Source organism: Podarcis bocagei (assembly GCF_964188305.1).
Source record: "Podarcis bocagei genome assembly, chromosome: 6".
Classification (NCBI taxonomy): domain Eukaryota; kingdom Metazoa; phylum Chordata; class Lepidosauria; order Squamata; family Lacertidae; genus Podarcis; species Podarcis bocagei.
Genome location: NC_138130.1, coordinates 22,522,595 through 22,538,811, shown reverse-complemented (window position 1 = coordinate 22,538,811; position 16,217 = coordinate 22,522,595). Strand labels below are relative to the sequence as shown.

Below are 16,217 nucleotides of genomic sequence, written 5' to 3'. Positions count from 1 at the left end.
GTTCTTGTTGGCTGGGAGGTTGACGGTCCTGGCACAGACAGCCCCCAAGTCACAGGAGGGGAGGCTTTTCCCAGCTTTCTAAGCCCCGTTCTCAAGGCTCTGTTGTCACTGTCACAACAACTTTTCCCCATCAAGGGCCAGTTGGGGCTCCCACAGGAGTCTGGAGATGGCCAGACCCCCGACCGAGAGCCTCCGAGCCTCACACACGGCATCGCCCAACTCTCCAGCACCAAGACCAGGGACAATGGAAGCCCGCTTCTCGATTGGGGTGAAAAACACAAACTTGGGAAGGAAATCCTCATAAGGCAGCGATTCCTTTTGTTTTTGTCTTCCTGGTGACAAATGGCAATTTCAAAACTTCAAGTCTTTAAATCATGCCACGCAAACAGGCACTTTTGCTTCAGCCCTACAATGTCCCCTGCGGAGGAGGTGGCTCAGAATTTGTAAGAATTTCCTCCCCCTGTAATACTGGTTGAAAACATAGCTATTGCAAAACCACATGTTTCTAGATTTCTCATTTCTCTACAGATGGGGAATCAGCAGCCCTCCCAGAACTTGTTGGACCACATCTCACACCAGTTCCATTCAGAGGGGTGATGGGACTTTTACTCCAGCAATATCTTGAAGGCCATAGATTAGCCACCCTTGCTCTTTATGAGGGGTGGCTAACCTTTTATGGCTCAGAGGAGAACTCACCCTTGGCTCAACTCCGGGGACAGCATACCAGCAGCTGGTCTGCCCCAAGGTGGGTACTGCCTCCACACACACACACACACACACCCTTCTCAGCTGATCCAAACAGATCAAATGAAAGCATTTTTTGCTCATCTCTCTACTCATCCAGTGATCAATCTGCAGGCTGGGGATGTGGCAATTTGCCTGCCCATCAGAGTGCTGGGTTCCCCTTATCCCAGCATTATGTTTATTTGTTCCTCTTTTTGCTACAGTTGCCAAATTCAGTGGGGTCTTAAAGGTAAAGAGACCCCTGACCATTAGGTCCAGTCGTGGCCGACTCTGGGGCTGCGGCGCTCATCTCGCTTTACTGGCCAAGGGAGCCAGCGTACAGCTTCCGGGTCATGTGGCCAGCATGACTAAGCTGCTTCTGGCAAACCGCAGCAGCGCACGGAAACGTTGTTTACCTTCCCGCTGGAGCAGTACCTATTTATCTACTTGCACTTTGACGTGCTTTCGAACTGCTAGGTTGGTAGGAGCAGGGACCGAGCAACGGGAGCTCACCCGGTTGTGGGGATTCAAACCGCCGACCTTCTGATCGGCAAGTCCTAGGCTCTGTGGTTTAACCCACAGCGCCACTCGCGTCCCTGAGTGGGGTCTTAGGAGGCCATAGAATTATGTTTGAGGGCACCCAACATCAGTATACAAAGAACACAAAGCGAGAGCAATGCACTGCAACAATGCATAGTGCCCTGCAGAAGTTGAAATCTTTACCTTCCCTTAGTATGTAGTTCAACAACGTACGAGGAGAGGTACTGTGTTGTCTACGCCAAGCATGGAGGGAGGCAGACAGAATTAATGTGTTCATTGCAATTAGTCAGTAGAGGAACAGCAGTAACAGCCAGGGAATGGTTTATAACCAGCCACAGCCACTTGTATTGCTATACTTTAAGAAACAGGCACATTTCCCATGTGTTAGGTTGGCTGTCTCTATTCACTTACAGATTGCTTTGCTTTAGAGTCCAGTTTTGTTTTAGAACACAGCTGAAATAGCTGGTTGATCTTACAGAGGAGGCTTGCTTTCTGGTGGCAATAAGGCTTCTTCCACTCACACTGTATTTTGACACTTTGGATGCAGAAATCAAACCCCAACGACTCTAAGGACTCTTCTTCTGCATGAGGTATGCTGGGTTTTCCAGCAACGTGGCTCAAAGGCAGATCAATCAATAACACAGCAAATCTAAAACCATGCATGTTTATAACAGCCGCTCCCTGCAAAGTAAAACATCTGTGAGGCTTTAATCACTCAAAATGCCACACAATGAAGACAGTGCTTAATGTACTCAATTTCCCATCCCTAAGTTGGAGGAGCCCATTGTGGATTACTTCATGGGTGCTTGTCAGCAATGATCAGGCCACACAGTTTCATGGTGGGGGGCACATCTGCACCCCAAACTGTGTCCCAGTTGGAGTCAGCTTGCTTTGTTGCAAGGACTTGTTGTTGTTTAGTCGTGTCCGACTCTTCGTGACCCCATGGACCAGAGCATGCCAGGCACTTCTGTCTTCCACTGCATCCCACAGTTTGGTCAGACTCATGTTTGTAGCTTCGAGAACACGGTCCAACCACCTCGTCCTCTGTCGTCCCCTTCTCCTTGTGCCCTCCATCTTTCCCAACATCAGGGTCTTTTCCAGGGAGTCTTCTCTTCTCATGAGGTGGCCAAAGTATTGGAGCCTCAGCTTCACGATCTGTCCTTCCAATGAGCACTCAGGGCTGATTTTCTTAAGAATGGATACATTTGATAAATTGCAAGGACTAAAGTCAGCCAAAATATCTTACTTCCTTAAGTATTCCTTCCTTCCTTCCTTCCTTCCTTCCTTCCTTCCTTCCTTCCTTCCTTCCTTCCTTCCGTCCATCCATCCATCCTTCTACTCACTGTTAAGAGTGACTGTCATAAATGGTTGTGCATTTAATGAATAGTCCAGTTTGGCAGACAGCCTGCAGCATTTTGAGTTTGACTAGAATTACTTTATCCATGTTTTACATATTTCACTACCTGCTACACCAGAGACACAGTGTTGTCTAGAAACAAGGACTCAAATTTTTTATTACTTTTTCAGCAGTGCAACACAAATACATTTTGTGGCATGGAACAAATTTTTAAAAACTTATCGAATTTTCCATCCAGCTATTTCTGTTAGTGTTAGCCCAGTAATGAGGCAGAATGAAATCACTGTCTCCGGCAGTGGGTGGCAAATTGGCCCTTCCTCAGCCCCCTGCTCACCTCATCATTAGCTTTGCCCACCCATCTACCAAGGCAATATAGATTGGGTGGCTGTAACATGCTCTCCATTACTATATTTCTGAAGAACCTCCAGAAACTCTTTGATTTGATTGTGGAAACTGAAGTTAGTATGGTTAATGGTGGTGTTCCATAGATTCCTCAGCAGACCACCATTATTCTCTCAAAAACAGAGTAAGCAAATGTAGCTCAACCTATCTTCAGATGTTTCCAAGCTGGCTGGGGCTGGTGGGTGTTGGAGTCCACCACAGGCCTCCAAACCTGCCTTAAATTCATTCCACCTGCACTTGACTTCAGCTGAACAAAAAATGGTTTGATTCCAATCACAGAATCATCACTTCCACCCCAGGTGAGCGGATTCTCCAGATTCAGAACCGACAAATTCTGTAACTTGTGAAAACTCCTTGTTGTGATTCTAAAGATATCAAAGTGTGGGCAAGAAGCATGGAGTTGCCCTCCCTTCATTTTCCAGAGTGGTCACTTTGAATTAAAAGTAAACTTGCCATATTTCATCTGCTAACATCCTGAAGTCTCCGTCTGTACTTTTCTAAGGAGGAAAACCCTAGGAGGCTGAAAGTTGGCAGCCTCAAAAGCGTAGCCTGGGAGAACAAGCCAAATCCCAACACCCTGAAATTCACAAATTCTTGTCTGCTAACCAATTATGCCCAAGAACAAACATGTTCATGAGAACCTTTTTTTCTTTTCTCGCATGTACATCATAACCGGAGTGACATAATTCTTAGATGCCTTTCTTTTGGGTTGCTCAACCGCCGCAACAAGCAACGGAGCAAATTTCAAAATAAACCCTACTTTTCCTAGTGATGTTGACAATTTCAGTCAAGCATACCTTAATGAAATTAGAGATGCAGAAAATATTTTTTGACAAGAGTCTATGAACAAAACAGCCAGAAGTGACTCCAGTTCTGTGAGAAAAGCTCACGCCGAGTGAGTGCGAAAGAGACAGAGAAACTGGGGAGAAATGTTGATAATTGGATGGTATGGTTTTGGCAGGAAGAGGCGTGCTTTATTAACCGTCCACACCAGAAACATAACTTTCCAACTATTAACAGTTTTTACTTGCCAAGAGAAAATTATCAGTTCTGATTAAAATATAGTTCCCTCTACCTACAATTAATGACTACACAGTCTTATATAAGCAAATGAGTATTCCTTCATATCTACACCTTAAAGCACAGCATGAAAGGGAAGTGCAGAGCAGCAAAGGGAAAAACCAAATGAAAACTTCTTAAAAGTATCACTGGTGTGCACAGAAAGGATACCAAAACAAATAAGGGAAAATTTTATATAATTGAACCGTTTGTAAAGCTAACCAGACATATTTACACAGAAATCCATTGGTTTCCATGCCACATTGCCTATCATATTGCTCTCTTTATAAAGAAACAACATTTTTAGAGTCAATTCTAAGAAAAGGCTTAGTTTCACACCCTTTGCCTTTGATGATTTCTTGTTAGATGACACCAAAGTTGCAAAGGCAGTGTCCATATTTGTTTTGATAGCTTCAAATAAAAGGCAGAAGCTTAAAGAAGTTGGTGTGGGGGAATAGAAAGCATATGAAAACGGCAAAAAATTAAATATCATAAATGGCAAAATTATATATCTAGACGTGGAGAAATAAGTGTTTTGCTATACGTTTTAAACCCAACTGAGTGTACTCTGGCACATTTGATCTTCTGTGCTATTGTTTTATATTTTTGTCACGGTTTATGAGGTTGCTTTTGTGCTGGTGTTTCCACAGATGACGTGACACAGGGATATGAATAAATGATTTCAGTAAAAACATCCTCCCACACTTACTTGGGAGTAAGTTCATTTGGATTCAGTAAAGTATACTTCTGAGTAAACATGCCTATGAGTGGGGTGCACAACAGATGTCTTGGCTGTTACTGATCATTCAGTTATGGCTTTTGTCAATGAAAAATGCATTTTTGCATTGTCTTGAGCATTAGAACTTAAGAAGACCATAGAAGAGTCCTGCAGGATCAAACTAAAGGCCAGTAGTGATTAAGTGGGGCCACTTAACTGACCTCCTGGTGTTGCTGTGGCTGCATCCCACTGACCGCTACCTCCAAAGGCCTGTCTATTCCAGCATTCAATGGCCAACCTATAAGAAACTCACAAGCACAACATGAGAGCAACAGCCCTTTCCTGTTGTGCCCCAGTGAGTGCTATTAAGAGGCAATGCTTATTTATAATCTTATGTTTATATATCCCCAGTTCTCTTCCATCATGAAATCCGCAGCAACTCGTTTGGTCATTTTTTGCAGCAGACCACCTCTCCAAGGCTCTTCTAAAGTCAAGGCTGTGGCAAAAAGACTTTTTTCAAATACTGTTTATCCTTTGCCGGTATCAAACAGAATTATATAGCTGTATTAGGTGACAATGGATTATGAGTTGCAATTTAAAGCATTAACTAGAGTTAAAGCAATTTAAAGCATTAACTAGAGTTATTCAGCATATTCGTCACTTAGACAAATTACTGAACTTTAATTGGTTCTGGATTGTCCTCTTCAGAAGTACTGATTACCATTACAGAAGTGATTGTTGCCTTCCGAAGTAAGAGTTTTGGAATCCATTTTCTAACCCTGCCAAAATAATGATGATGATGATGATAATTCCTCGATCAATCCATTCTTGCCAAAATCTTTGCCACGTTCTCCCTGCCACATTCACAAAGGCTGAGATTACTGACTCCAAGCGTTGGAAAAATATCCCAAATTAAGAAATGAACCTGAGATTACAGAAGGCAGATTAAATGGGATTAAGATCTCAACTTCTATCTCTCTTTAAAATTCCTTTGCCAAGGAAGGGGATTCTGTGGGATAAATTACATGGCTTATTATGCTGAAATGCAAATCTTATTAAATACACTTCAGTACTGTGGCACAGGGCCTTAGAAACTTAACTGGCAAAGTGGTTAAGTGGGTGGAATGACTAAGATTAGCACAGACCCATTTTCCTCTTAATGAAGTGGAACCATATCCTCAGAACGAAATAATCCCCTTCAAGAGAACATTTTCTTTTAATTTGCAAATCTTACTGATTTTATTATATATACAGTTTCAAACTAGACAGGAGCTTAGAACCCAAGAATGTTCTTCCCAGCAAATGCCCCCATTCATTACCTTCAGAACTGAATGTCCCACACAATAAGCAGCAAAAAGGAAGAAATAGAATTATAATATAAAGACCACTTGGGAGGCGGGAGACAGAAGGAAAAAGCAAAAGTGGCTATGGAAAAAGTAAGGAGGAATTATGCATAGGAGGTTACAAAACCCTCACCCAAATTTCTATAATTTGCACAAGTCTGCATCACCAGTGCTGTAGTGTGATCCTTTTTGCTAACACAGCTTGATTTACTAAAGCCTTTCTAGATAAGTTCCTCATGACTGGAATATCATTGAGCTTTTGGGTAATGGCAGAAGAAGAGCTGTGTCTTTTATCTGTTTTTGTGCTGGGTTATTCTTTAGATATGCTATGTGTGCATTTCACATTCTGTTTATGAGTTGCTCTTATCTCCACTGATGTTAACCCACACCCTGCAACCTTAAGGTAAAGAACATGATATGAATCCCAATAAAAAAAGTAAAATAATACTAAGAGAAGATTGAATTTTCATGAGGTTCATTTTTCATTTTGAAAATCAAAAAGCAGTATTATATTGATAAATTCTCTCCCCCCCCCCCCTTGCAAGATGCCTGTCTTCCATTTTGTATGTTGTGGTTCTGAAGTGAAACCACATTTCAGATTTGAAATCAATATATTTTCAGTGTCAATTTTTTTACCAACCTTTCCCATAGCTATTCAGCCTCTTATTTGGCTACTCATGAATTCCCAAACGTTCTGTATGAGAGGACATACTATGGTATTTCTTGCTGTGTATCTGATGTTCAGTGCATGGCTACTAAGTTTTCCAGGTAGCTTTTATTGGCTTGTTCCTCCTTGCCCCGAAGCAAACATTTCCCTTCCCTCCCTCTAGCCTACTTTTGTCAGTTTAGTTTCTTATATTAATATACTGCTTCAAACACCCAGAGGCACCCCAAAGCGATTTTACAATATTCAATATTCGTATACAAAATACACATGAAATTCAGTAAAATTGGGAATTGGAACAACCAGAATAAGAACTGTGGGTGTTGGTTGTAAATCTAAATTGAAGTAATTATTCACTTTCCTTGCGTTATAATATTTTAAAGAATATTTATTTATTTCAATAGTTTATACACCACTTAATAACTACCATATTTCTCTAAGCGGTGTACCATAAGGATACAGCTTACAAATTTTAAGTCAGTTAAAGTAAGATATAAAGAAAGAACTCACTGGAAGGGAAAGTGAGGCAGAGAGAAGAAAACATCAGCAACTGATACCCAAGTGCCTAGCAATATTGGGTGCTTTAGAAACAATAATTTCTTGTTCCTGCTAGGTAGAAAAGGCAAGCTTGCTATGGTGGTGGTTTCTTGGCCAGGAGCAGAGGGCAATGGAATGATGAGGAAGCCCTCCAGAGCCTCGGTTGGTTATCAAAACCACTGACCACTACAGGCCCAAAGAAGCCTTCCTACATGCGGTGCTTCATTAAGAGGCTAATTTGTGAACCTGCCGAGAGAGATGTTCCCTATCTGTTTTCTAAGCTAATGTTTCTCCATTATTACTGGGAGGAATGAGTTATTTCCAAATGACAGCAAACCACTGACAGCCTGATAATGTCTACTAGGGACCTCAAGGGAGCATTTAGTAGCCGTGTCCCTCAAGCTAAATCACAAGATCTTAATAAAGGTTTGGGCATGTTCCTAAAAGGCGGCAAGTTTTCCCTGTAGGGAGATCAGATGCTCTTAACATCTCATAATTTTATGCCCTAAATTATTACACCATAGTAACCTCAGGAAGTTACACATTAATTGCAAAATTAGCGTTCAAGTTTTGCATGCTAATTAGCAGTAGCAGTCTATTTTCTTTATAGTCGGTATGTTATGGCCTGCCTTATCACAGACTCAGGATTCACTGCTATTTTTTTCCGGGTATTTCCAAGCTGTACATTTTTGCTATTTACCCGATTGTATGTCCTTTCCCCACAACTTTTGGGGAAAATAACTAAAAATTTCATAACCATTCATGGTTTTTTGTTCACATTAAAAAAAAAACAACCCAACCTATTAATCCATATAAACTCCCTAAATATTAAGCTAGCTGTCATTTTTATAATAATCTTGTTTCCAAGGATTTAAAAATCTCACTTGTTAGCCATAAAACAGATTTCTGCTAACAGCTATAAAATCTAATTTAAACCCTTCTGGCATTAGCTAAATAGCTGAAGCAAATTTCTATCTAGCTATGCTGAACATCTTGTTACTGCTGTAAATATATAAAATTCCCTTTGAAGTGATAAAGGTTCAGTAGGATAAATGGGGTCTCCGGAGTCCAATCATTGTAACATCTCTGAGGCCTAACAAATGTTGTTTACATATTTCAAGGATTATGTTTCAAGTTTAAATAAACAGATTAACCCATGTTTACATGCATTAATTTACCCTTTTATATTATAAAAATGTAAATTTAATTGAGCTGTATTTTCAGGATGTAACAAATGGTTTTACGTTTTCTTTCCCCTAGAGGAATGAACTGCATTAAGTCGGATGATCCAGTTAAAATAAGGGGCTTGCCAGATCCCATAATCAGCTCCTGATCACAGGATTCAGAAAGATCGCATCCTGCCAGATTGTCTAGCACGTGCATGTTCCTCCCCAGCCCTGGAAACACAGCCCAGTCCCCCAGGGAGAACAATGGGATTTCTGAACAGTCAATAGGACTTGATAGGACTCAAATCACCAGTCATGGCTGGGACATGCCAGGTCCTACCATTAAGCACAATGATGCAGCTGCCTCAGGCAGCAGATATTTTGGGGAGGCAGCAGCAAAATGTTGGGGGATAGTGTTGTGCCTGCCACATGGCCTGCCCTATATCCCTGTAAGTCAGACTACTGCTCTCAGTGGAAGACACTGACCCACCCATCATCAGATTCAGTTGCCAGTCTGGTCAGATTTTGTACCTGGAATGGGACGAGGTGCCATCTCGACTTTCACCTCGGGCAGCAAAATGTCTTGAGTCAGCCTTGACTCTTAAAGTAGGAGTAAGCTGCAGTAGCATTTCCTAACTTGGGAGGTGGCTGTCCCTGCCATCGCCATAAAGTCTGCTTCATTTGTGTGTTCCTGGCAAGTTGTGACAGAGGGTGCATGCTGGCCCCTGGCCAATGCTTGGTGTCCATTTGAGCATGCGAAGGGGTCTGCAGCTAGCCCTCTACATTTGGAGCCCAAAGGGTGTGCCATGCTTGATTTTTTGCATCAATCTTGTTCATTAAATAGACCCTCCAGGGCTCCTAACGTGGCCCAGTGTCAGCACGCAACAGCCTAGGCAGGTTGCCAGGGCCCCAGCAGCTCAGTAGGCCCCACTCCTGTGCAAAGACCTTTCCTGGATACATTCCCACTTTACCTCCCTATTCTAACCAGACAGAGAAAGGTTGGCATTATGGAGTTATGAGATCCCCGAGCCAACCTTTAGAAGACATCTGACGGCAGCCCTGTATAGGGAAGTGTTTTTTAAAATGTTTAATATTTTATTATGCTTTTATTGGAAACCGCCCAGACTGGCTGGGGCAACCCAGTCAGATGGTTGGGACATAAATTAAAAAAATATATAATTATTATGGAATAGGATGTCCCTACTTTCATTGGAGAAATGTTGGGGGTATGCATTTGATCCTCCAAATGGTCATTCAAAATTATGCTTGGAAAATACTTGTAAGTATAAACAGTTTTTCTGGCTAAGGCACCGATGAGCACGTAACAATACTATTTTTATGTGAGTAAGTGCTGCTTTCTCTGCTCTGAAGCTCCCGGTCTCCCTTTCCTTCATGATGGCTTCCAAAAAATAATCGTTGTTAGGGGACTAGCTTGATCACAGCAAAAAAATAAATAAATCAGAACTGTAGAGCACTTCTGTATATTAGAAAGTGCTACAAGAACCACAAATAATAATAGAAGTAGTGACAGTGACTCACACATACCTTCATTGGACCTTAGATTATGTGTTACAAAATAATTCAAACTGACTCAACAGTTCAAAGGAACTACACAGGTTAAAGCATAAAGGACCAGGGATTGCAAATCAGGAACCAGCAGCTCATTCTCAGCACCACAAGAAACTATGGCGGGTTGCTAGAGGATGGCGTCTGTACATTGCTGTTTTTCAGCAGATCGGCCATGGATGGCACAGAGGAATGCCAAAACCAGCTCTGGAAGCAGTGCCAAGTAACATTTGGAACCAATAGGGTTTCGCCTGTTCTTATAAGGCTGCTGACTTTGGCCTGGATCCTCAATCTCTGCAACGGATTCTCGAGTCCAGACAAAGCTGATCAGCAGCATACCCCTGCCTCTTTATTCCAAACTAATGGCCCTTAGACTATTCCCAGTTAAAATAGCTGGAGGAGAATCCTCCTTATTTCCTGCTCCCACACTGCAGATGGAAAGCTACAACCGAGAAAGGGAAGTTATAGAAGATCGCAATGTTAGTTCAGTTGTCAAAATCACTGGGAAACATTGGACAGGCCACAGCCTCCAACTCCCAGAGCTCTGAAGACCAAGACCAACACTACATGCCTACAGTATTCTTCCTGTTTGTGCCATAGCGGAAAGGCCAATGATATAACGCTAAGAAACAGCAGGCAGGCAGATCTGGGTTGGCTAGCACCCCTGCTGAACCCAACATGTCACTTCAAAGATCTATCTAGGGAACTAACAGAACACAATTTTTAAGGGATATCCTAAACTCAAGTATTACATCTCGTTCAAAGGCAAGAGTTTTGTTGCGGCAGAAATCATTACAATTAACTGTTTTATTGATGGGTGTTTTGTGGCAACGCAAAAACAGTGTTAATATAAATTAGTATTAAAAGCAATGTACTACAGTGGGGATCTTGAGTAATTAATTACGTGACTGCATTATCACAAAGTATATCCAGCCTTCAAGAAGTCAAAAAAATAGATCTTCATGCAGTCACGCCTCTTTTTAGGTGCAAACACAGAAAACAGTAGGGTTCTGCTTATCCTTTCACAAAGGGTGAAAAGTACTATTCAGATTCCATGGCCAGGCTGGCCACTCTGTTTGCAATAAACAGGAAGACAGTTGAGTAATTTCCCCAAATAGCATTTGGAGACAAAAGAAATGGTTGGCAGCCTTCATATATTTCCGAGATATAGCACTGACAGCAACATTGACAACAACAACTAGGACTGATGGAAGGCATGCATGAGCTTTGCCAGCCTCATATGCAGAGAGTAAGGTGGGCTAAAAATGATAGTGCTCTAGATGGTATCTAGAGATGTTTGATAAGTGCATCCCCCCCCCCCATCCCTGCATAAAACATTCTCTTGGACCAAAGTGCAGATTGGAACTTAGGTATCCAACCGATTTTGTACTTCTGCTGCAATGCAATTTTTGGCAGTTTTACCGCATCAAACCATGTATTTTAAATATAAACTCTGAGAGGAAATGTATATCTCAATATAAATGGAGACTTCTCCTTCTTTTTTTCAAGTAGCTTAATGCAGAATCAGAAAGCATTGGAACAATATGTGCAAAAAATGCAAAAGCCAGAAATAGACAGATTAATCTAACCCTAGTAGGAACAGTAGTGAGCATACAGTATATAAAGAATGCATGATGAAAATATGGTTATATTTAACTGTGGGTGTTATTTTAAACCATGGAGATTAAAAAAAATAAATCTGTTATTAATACATATTTCTTATTAATAACAATAGTAGTAACAAGCATGCAATTTAGACATTTTTAATTGTGCTGCTTTACATTACTTTTTATTTTTAAAAGTGTTTCCCTTCCCTTCAACCACTGGTCCATTGTCTGAACTGATTGGCAGCAGTTCTCCAGATGTGCAGCTAGGCATCTTACCTAGGTCTATCTGGAAATGCCAGGAACTGAACGCAGGACCATTTGTATGAGAAGCATGTGTACAAAGTTGTCAGGCATAATATATGACTGGTGGGCCCCATTTATTGTGTAGGATCACGAGCTACCTAGTCTACGTTTCAAAGGAAAGGTCTAAGCATTGCTCTAGCAAACGATAACATAAGAATGCCTTCCATTTTATTTGTATAAGCATACAAAATTTTCTGTAAATTTGTACCAAGCCCTTTCCCCCCGCCACTGCATTCTAGAAATTATATCCATTGTGTCTCAGTGAAAGTCAATTTGGATATTTCTGAACCTCCAGGGAAGTGCCAACTAAAAAAAATATGTAACAGAAAGAAAGTTTTTTGTTTTTAAAAAATAATCAAGCCCCCCTTCCCCAATTTAACTCGTTTTAAAAATTGCTGATATTCTGACCTCCTCAGAAACTCCCCAAATTCTTTCAAGAGGAAGATGCTGAGTAAAACAATGGGAACAAAAAACCCACCAAACATTTATTGTCAGCATTACCAATCAGGAATGGCGGGCTTTCTAAGGCCATACAGGGATTAATAAGGTCATGAAAACACTTTACAACCTATGTGAAAACATATATTCAACAGAACTCTTCATGGATCAAAAAAAGCGTTGCAGTGTTTGCCGATAGAGTTCACTTTGCTGAGGCTTCGATTTCCCAAATCAGATTGAAGAAATTTCCCCAAGCTGCTTTTAATAATAGCAAGAGACCTGGGAAAGTCCTGCTCCCATTCCAATTTTCTATATCGTTTGGAGCGATGTTACCACACCATGTGTCTGTGTAGGTTTAATCATTCTCTATCTTCTGCTCAGCTAGCTTTCTCCCCGTAGAAAGGTACAATTAGCTGCTGCACTAATTTATAATAAATAAAACAAAGATCTTGTTGAAAAAAGAAAACCCCTCCAGTTATCAGTGACTCTCGTTGTGAAGTGCTCGTTGAAATTCTCACTATGGGCCCAGAGAAATACCTGATGCATTGACAAATCCCAACCATTTGGCTTTGTTATAAACAGATTATCATCACATAATACAGGAAAACGGTCGGCTTTAATTGAGGTAGCCAGAGATTTACAAAGCCCACCGCAGCTTTTTTCTATTGATGCTGATAAAGCTCGGAATGAGCTTGCCTGCATTTTCTCTTACATATATCACAACTGACCCAGTTTATGATTTTATCTCGTGCCTGCTATACGCATTCCCCTTCATGAGCCAGGGATAAGAAATGAGACATTGGAGGGCTCCACGTTAAGATAGCGGGTGGTGTAAGGCAGAGATGGGAAGCCTTTGGACCTCCAGATGCTGCTGTATTCTAACTTCAATCAGCCTTACCCAACAAGGCCAATGGTCTGGGATAATAGTAGCTGCAGTCTCTGGAGGACATCAGGTTCTCTATCCTTGGTGTGGCTCTACTTACAGCCCCCGACTGGCTCTAGTAGGGCGGGGTAGTCAACATGGTCCCTTGCAGATGTTGCTGGACAACAATTCCCATCATCCAGGACTATTGGCCCTGCTGGCTGGGGCTGATGGAAGTGGTTGTTCAGCAACATCTAGAAGGCACCATATTGGCTTCCCCAGCGCTAGTGGTTTACCTGATTGTCAGTATCATGCACTGGAAGAACAGAGCCAGTTTTTCATTTCTGGAACAGAGGGTAATAGTCAGCTAGATTTTACTCAGAGTAGGCCTTTTGAAATGAATGGTCCTAACTTCCTCATGTGTATTAATTTCAGTGGGACTACTATGAATAAAACCTACAAACAAGTAGAGGCTTTAAATCAGGGTTTCCCAAACTTGGGTCTTGTTTGGGACTGTTTTGGGACTACAATTCCCATCATCCTTGACCACCGGTCCTGCCAGCTAGGGTTGATGGGAGTTTAAACGGACAACAAGAACATAATGATTTTATTGAGATTTGGTACTCATTTATTTGCCTTTGACAAAATGTTCTTGCATTTTTTATGTGGGAGCCAAGGGGGAGGAGGGATATTACTTTGGTTTTTGCAGTGATGTTATTTATTGTTTTGTAATAAAATAATAATAATAATAATAACTTGCAAGAGAAAGACAGCAAAGCACACTTAGCTGAATGCCACCCATTATCTGGAAGTAGCAAGCAAGCCCCAAGCGTCGGCCAAATTCTCCTGGTTGGTAGGGTTTCCTAACAGGTTGACAGGTGTGGTTCTAAAAAACGTGTCCTTGATTAGTCGGCTGCCATCTGTCCTTCCCTATATAGTGGTAACTCAGGTTAAGAACTTAATTCGTTCTGGAGGTCCGTTGTTAACCTGAAACTGTTCTTAACCTGAGGTACCACTTTAGCTAATGGGGGCTCCCACTGCTGCTGCACAATTTCTGTTCTCATCCTGAAGCAAAGTTCTTAACCTGAGGTACTATTTCTGGGTTAGCGGAGTCTGTAACCTGAAGCGTCTGTAACCCAAGGTACCACTGCAGCCCACACACCTGATTGCACGTATTATTATTAATTAAATTTGTATACAGCCCTTCATCTGAAGATCACAGTGTGGGTCAAACATAAAAATTCAAAAGGAGGACACAAAATACATCACAAAACAGAAACAAACCAATAAGCTCCCTCCCACAAACAAATTTTAAAGGTCATAGAATGTTTATCAACCAAAGGCCTGGTCATAGAGAAATGTTTTCGCCTGGCGCCTAAAGATATGTGATGAAAGCGCCAGGTGGGCCTCCCTGGGGAGAGTGTTCCACAAATGGCGAGTCACCTCAGAAAAGACCTGTTCTGATGTTGTCACCCTCTGGAGACACACAAAGAAGGGCCTCAGATGGTGATTGCAGGGTCTGGGTCAGTTCCTATGGGGAGATACACTCCCAGAGATAATAACTATTTAAAAGGTAATTTGCTTTATTAAATGTGATAACTCTGTACTTGGAGCTTGCTGGGCTCATCCGTCTCAGGACCATAATGCCACAGTGCCGAGTTCTTACTCCCTAGGCCCAATGAGAAGCAACCAGCAATTCATTTAGCACCAAAGTAAGGACTTGGGCAGAAATATTGCCATGTTGACCTTATCTAGGAGCTGTAAAGAATCCTTTCTGCTGCTTTAAAGGATTGAAGTGTTAACAATAGAAGACGATGCTGCCCTAGAAAGCATTCTAATAAGAGCAACAGTTTGATCCCTAAAGGAACGAACAATGAAGCCTCTATTCAATCCACTCTGGAAGAAGAAAGAAAGGATGACATACGGAAATGGACACACTCTGCAACAGGAGAAAAGACTATTTTCACTCGGGAAAAGAGAGAGTTGGGAGAGAAATAAGCATACTAAAAATCCACTGCTCCACATATCTGGGTGTATATTCCTGCAGCAAAAGAAACCACCGATTCAAAATTAGCGTCTTAGCAGTATGATGGCTATTTAAAAACGCCGACAACAATTTGCTGCTATCCCAGTTGGTGCATGTGTCTTAGACAAACCCAGGCTTGACTTTGCTGTCACTCCTCATGTGGGCATTCTCTGATAGTCTGAACCAGGGTCAAGATCACAAAAAAACACAAGAGAGGGGGTCATAATGAGCCTTTGCCTGCATTTAAACATTTCTGAAGATCAGCAGCGATATGAGCACATGCCAATGTGCAACTGATCTGCGAGATCTGCACTGATACGCTCCTGTACAACAGCCTTCCAAGTACTGCTTGCAATTGGAAACAGAGCTGACAGCACCAGGACATAAATTTGTGTGAAATGGCTTGATTTCTATGCACAGCTATATTGCGTGATAGAATAATCCCATGTAACATGATGGAGAATGTATTGCTTACCTTCCTATTTACAGCAACACCATCTTCACAATCCAGCACAGCACAATCCACATCGACAGATGAGATTTTCCGTATCTTCCTCTCGTCGTCAGCTGGCACGTAGAGAACAGCCCTTCGGGGTATGTAGCTACGAGACGGTGTCAGGCGATAACCAAGCTTAGGAGCAGGAAAAGGCAGAAAAGGACTCCTCCTGTAAAAAAAAGATGAGATCTCTATTAATCTCAGGCTGTACTTCTTAAACACTTTCAAGAAGTTCCACTGCCACTTTAATTACTGACAAGAACGGCTTACTTTGTTAACATCTGCATGCTGCCTTAACTCCAAGGGTAAGTAAAGGTAAAGGGGCCCCTGTCCATTAGGTCCAGTCGTGACCGACTCTGGGGTTGCGGCGCTCATCTTGCTTTATTGACCGAGGGAGCGGGTCATGTGGC

General features: G+C 41.9%; 1 protein-coding gene across 3 annotated transcripts in view; it reads right to left on the bottom strand.

Moving 5' to 3' along the window:
• CLYBL (citramalyl-CoA lyase) overlaps nt 1-16,217 on the bottom strand; it is a 199,266-nt gene that overhangs the window by 67,575 nt on the left and 115,474 nt on the right. For 2 of the 3 annotated variants that reach the window (XM_081198580.1, XM_081198578.1), the window contains exon 2: nt 15,787-15,973. In XM_081198580.1, the coding sequence (XP_081054706.1) occupies nt 15,787-15,973 (187 nt within the window). Of the gene's footprint in view, nt 1-15,786; nt 15,977-16,217 lie in introns of all 3 variants that reach the window. The other variant, XM_081198579.1, reaches the window with a different exon arrangement.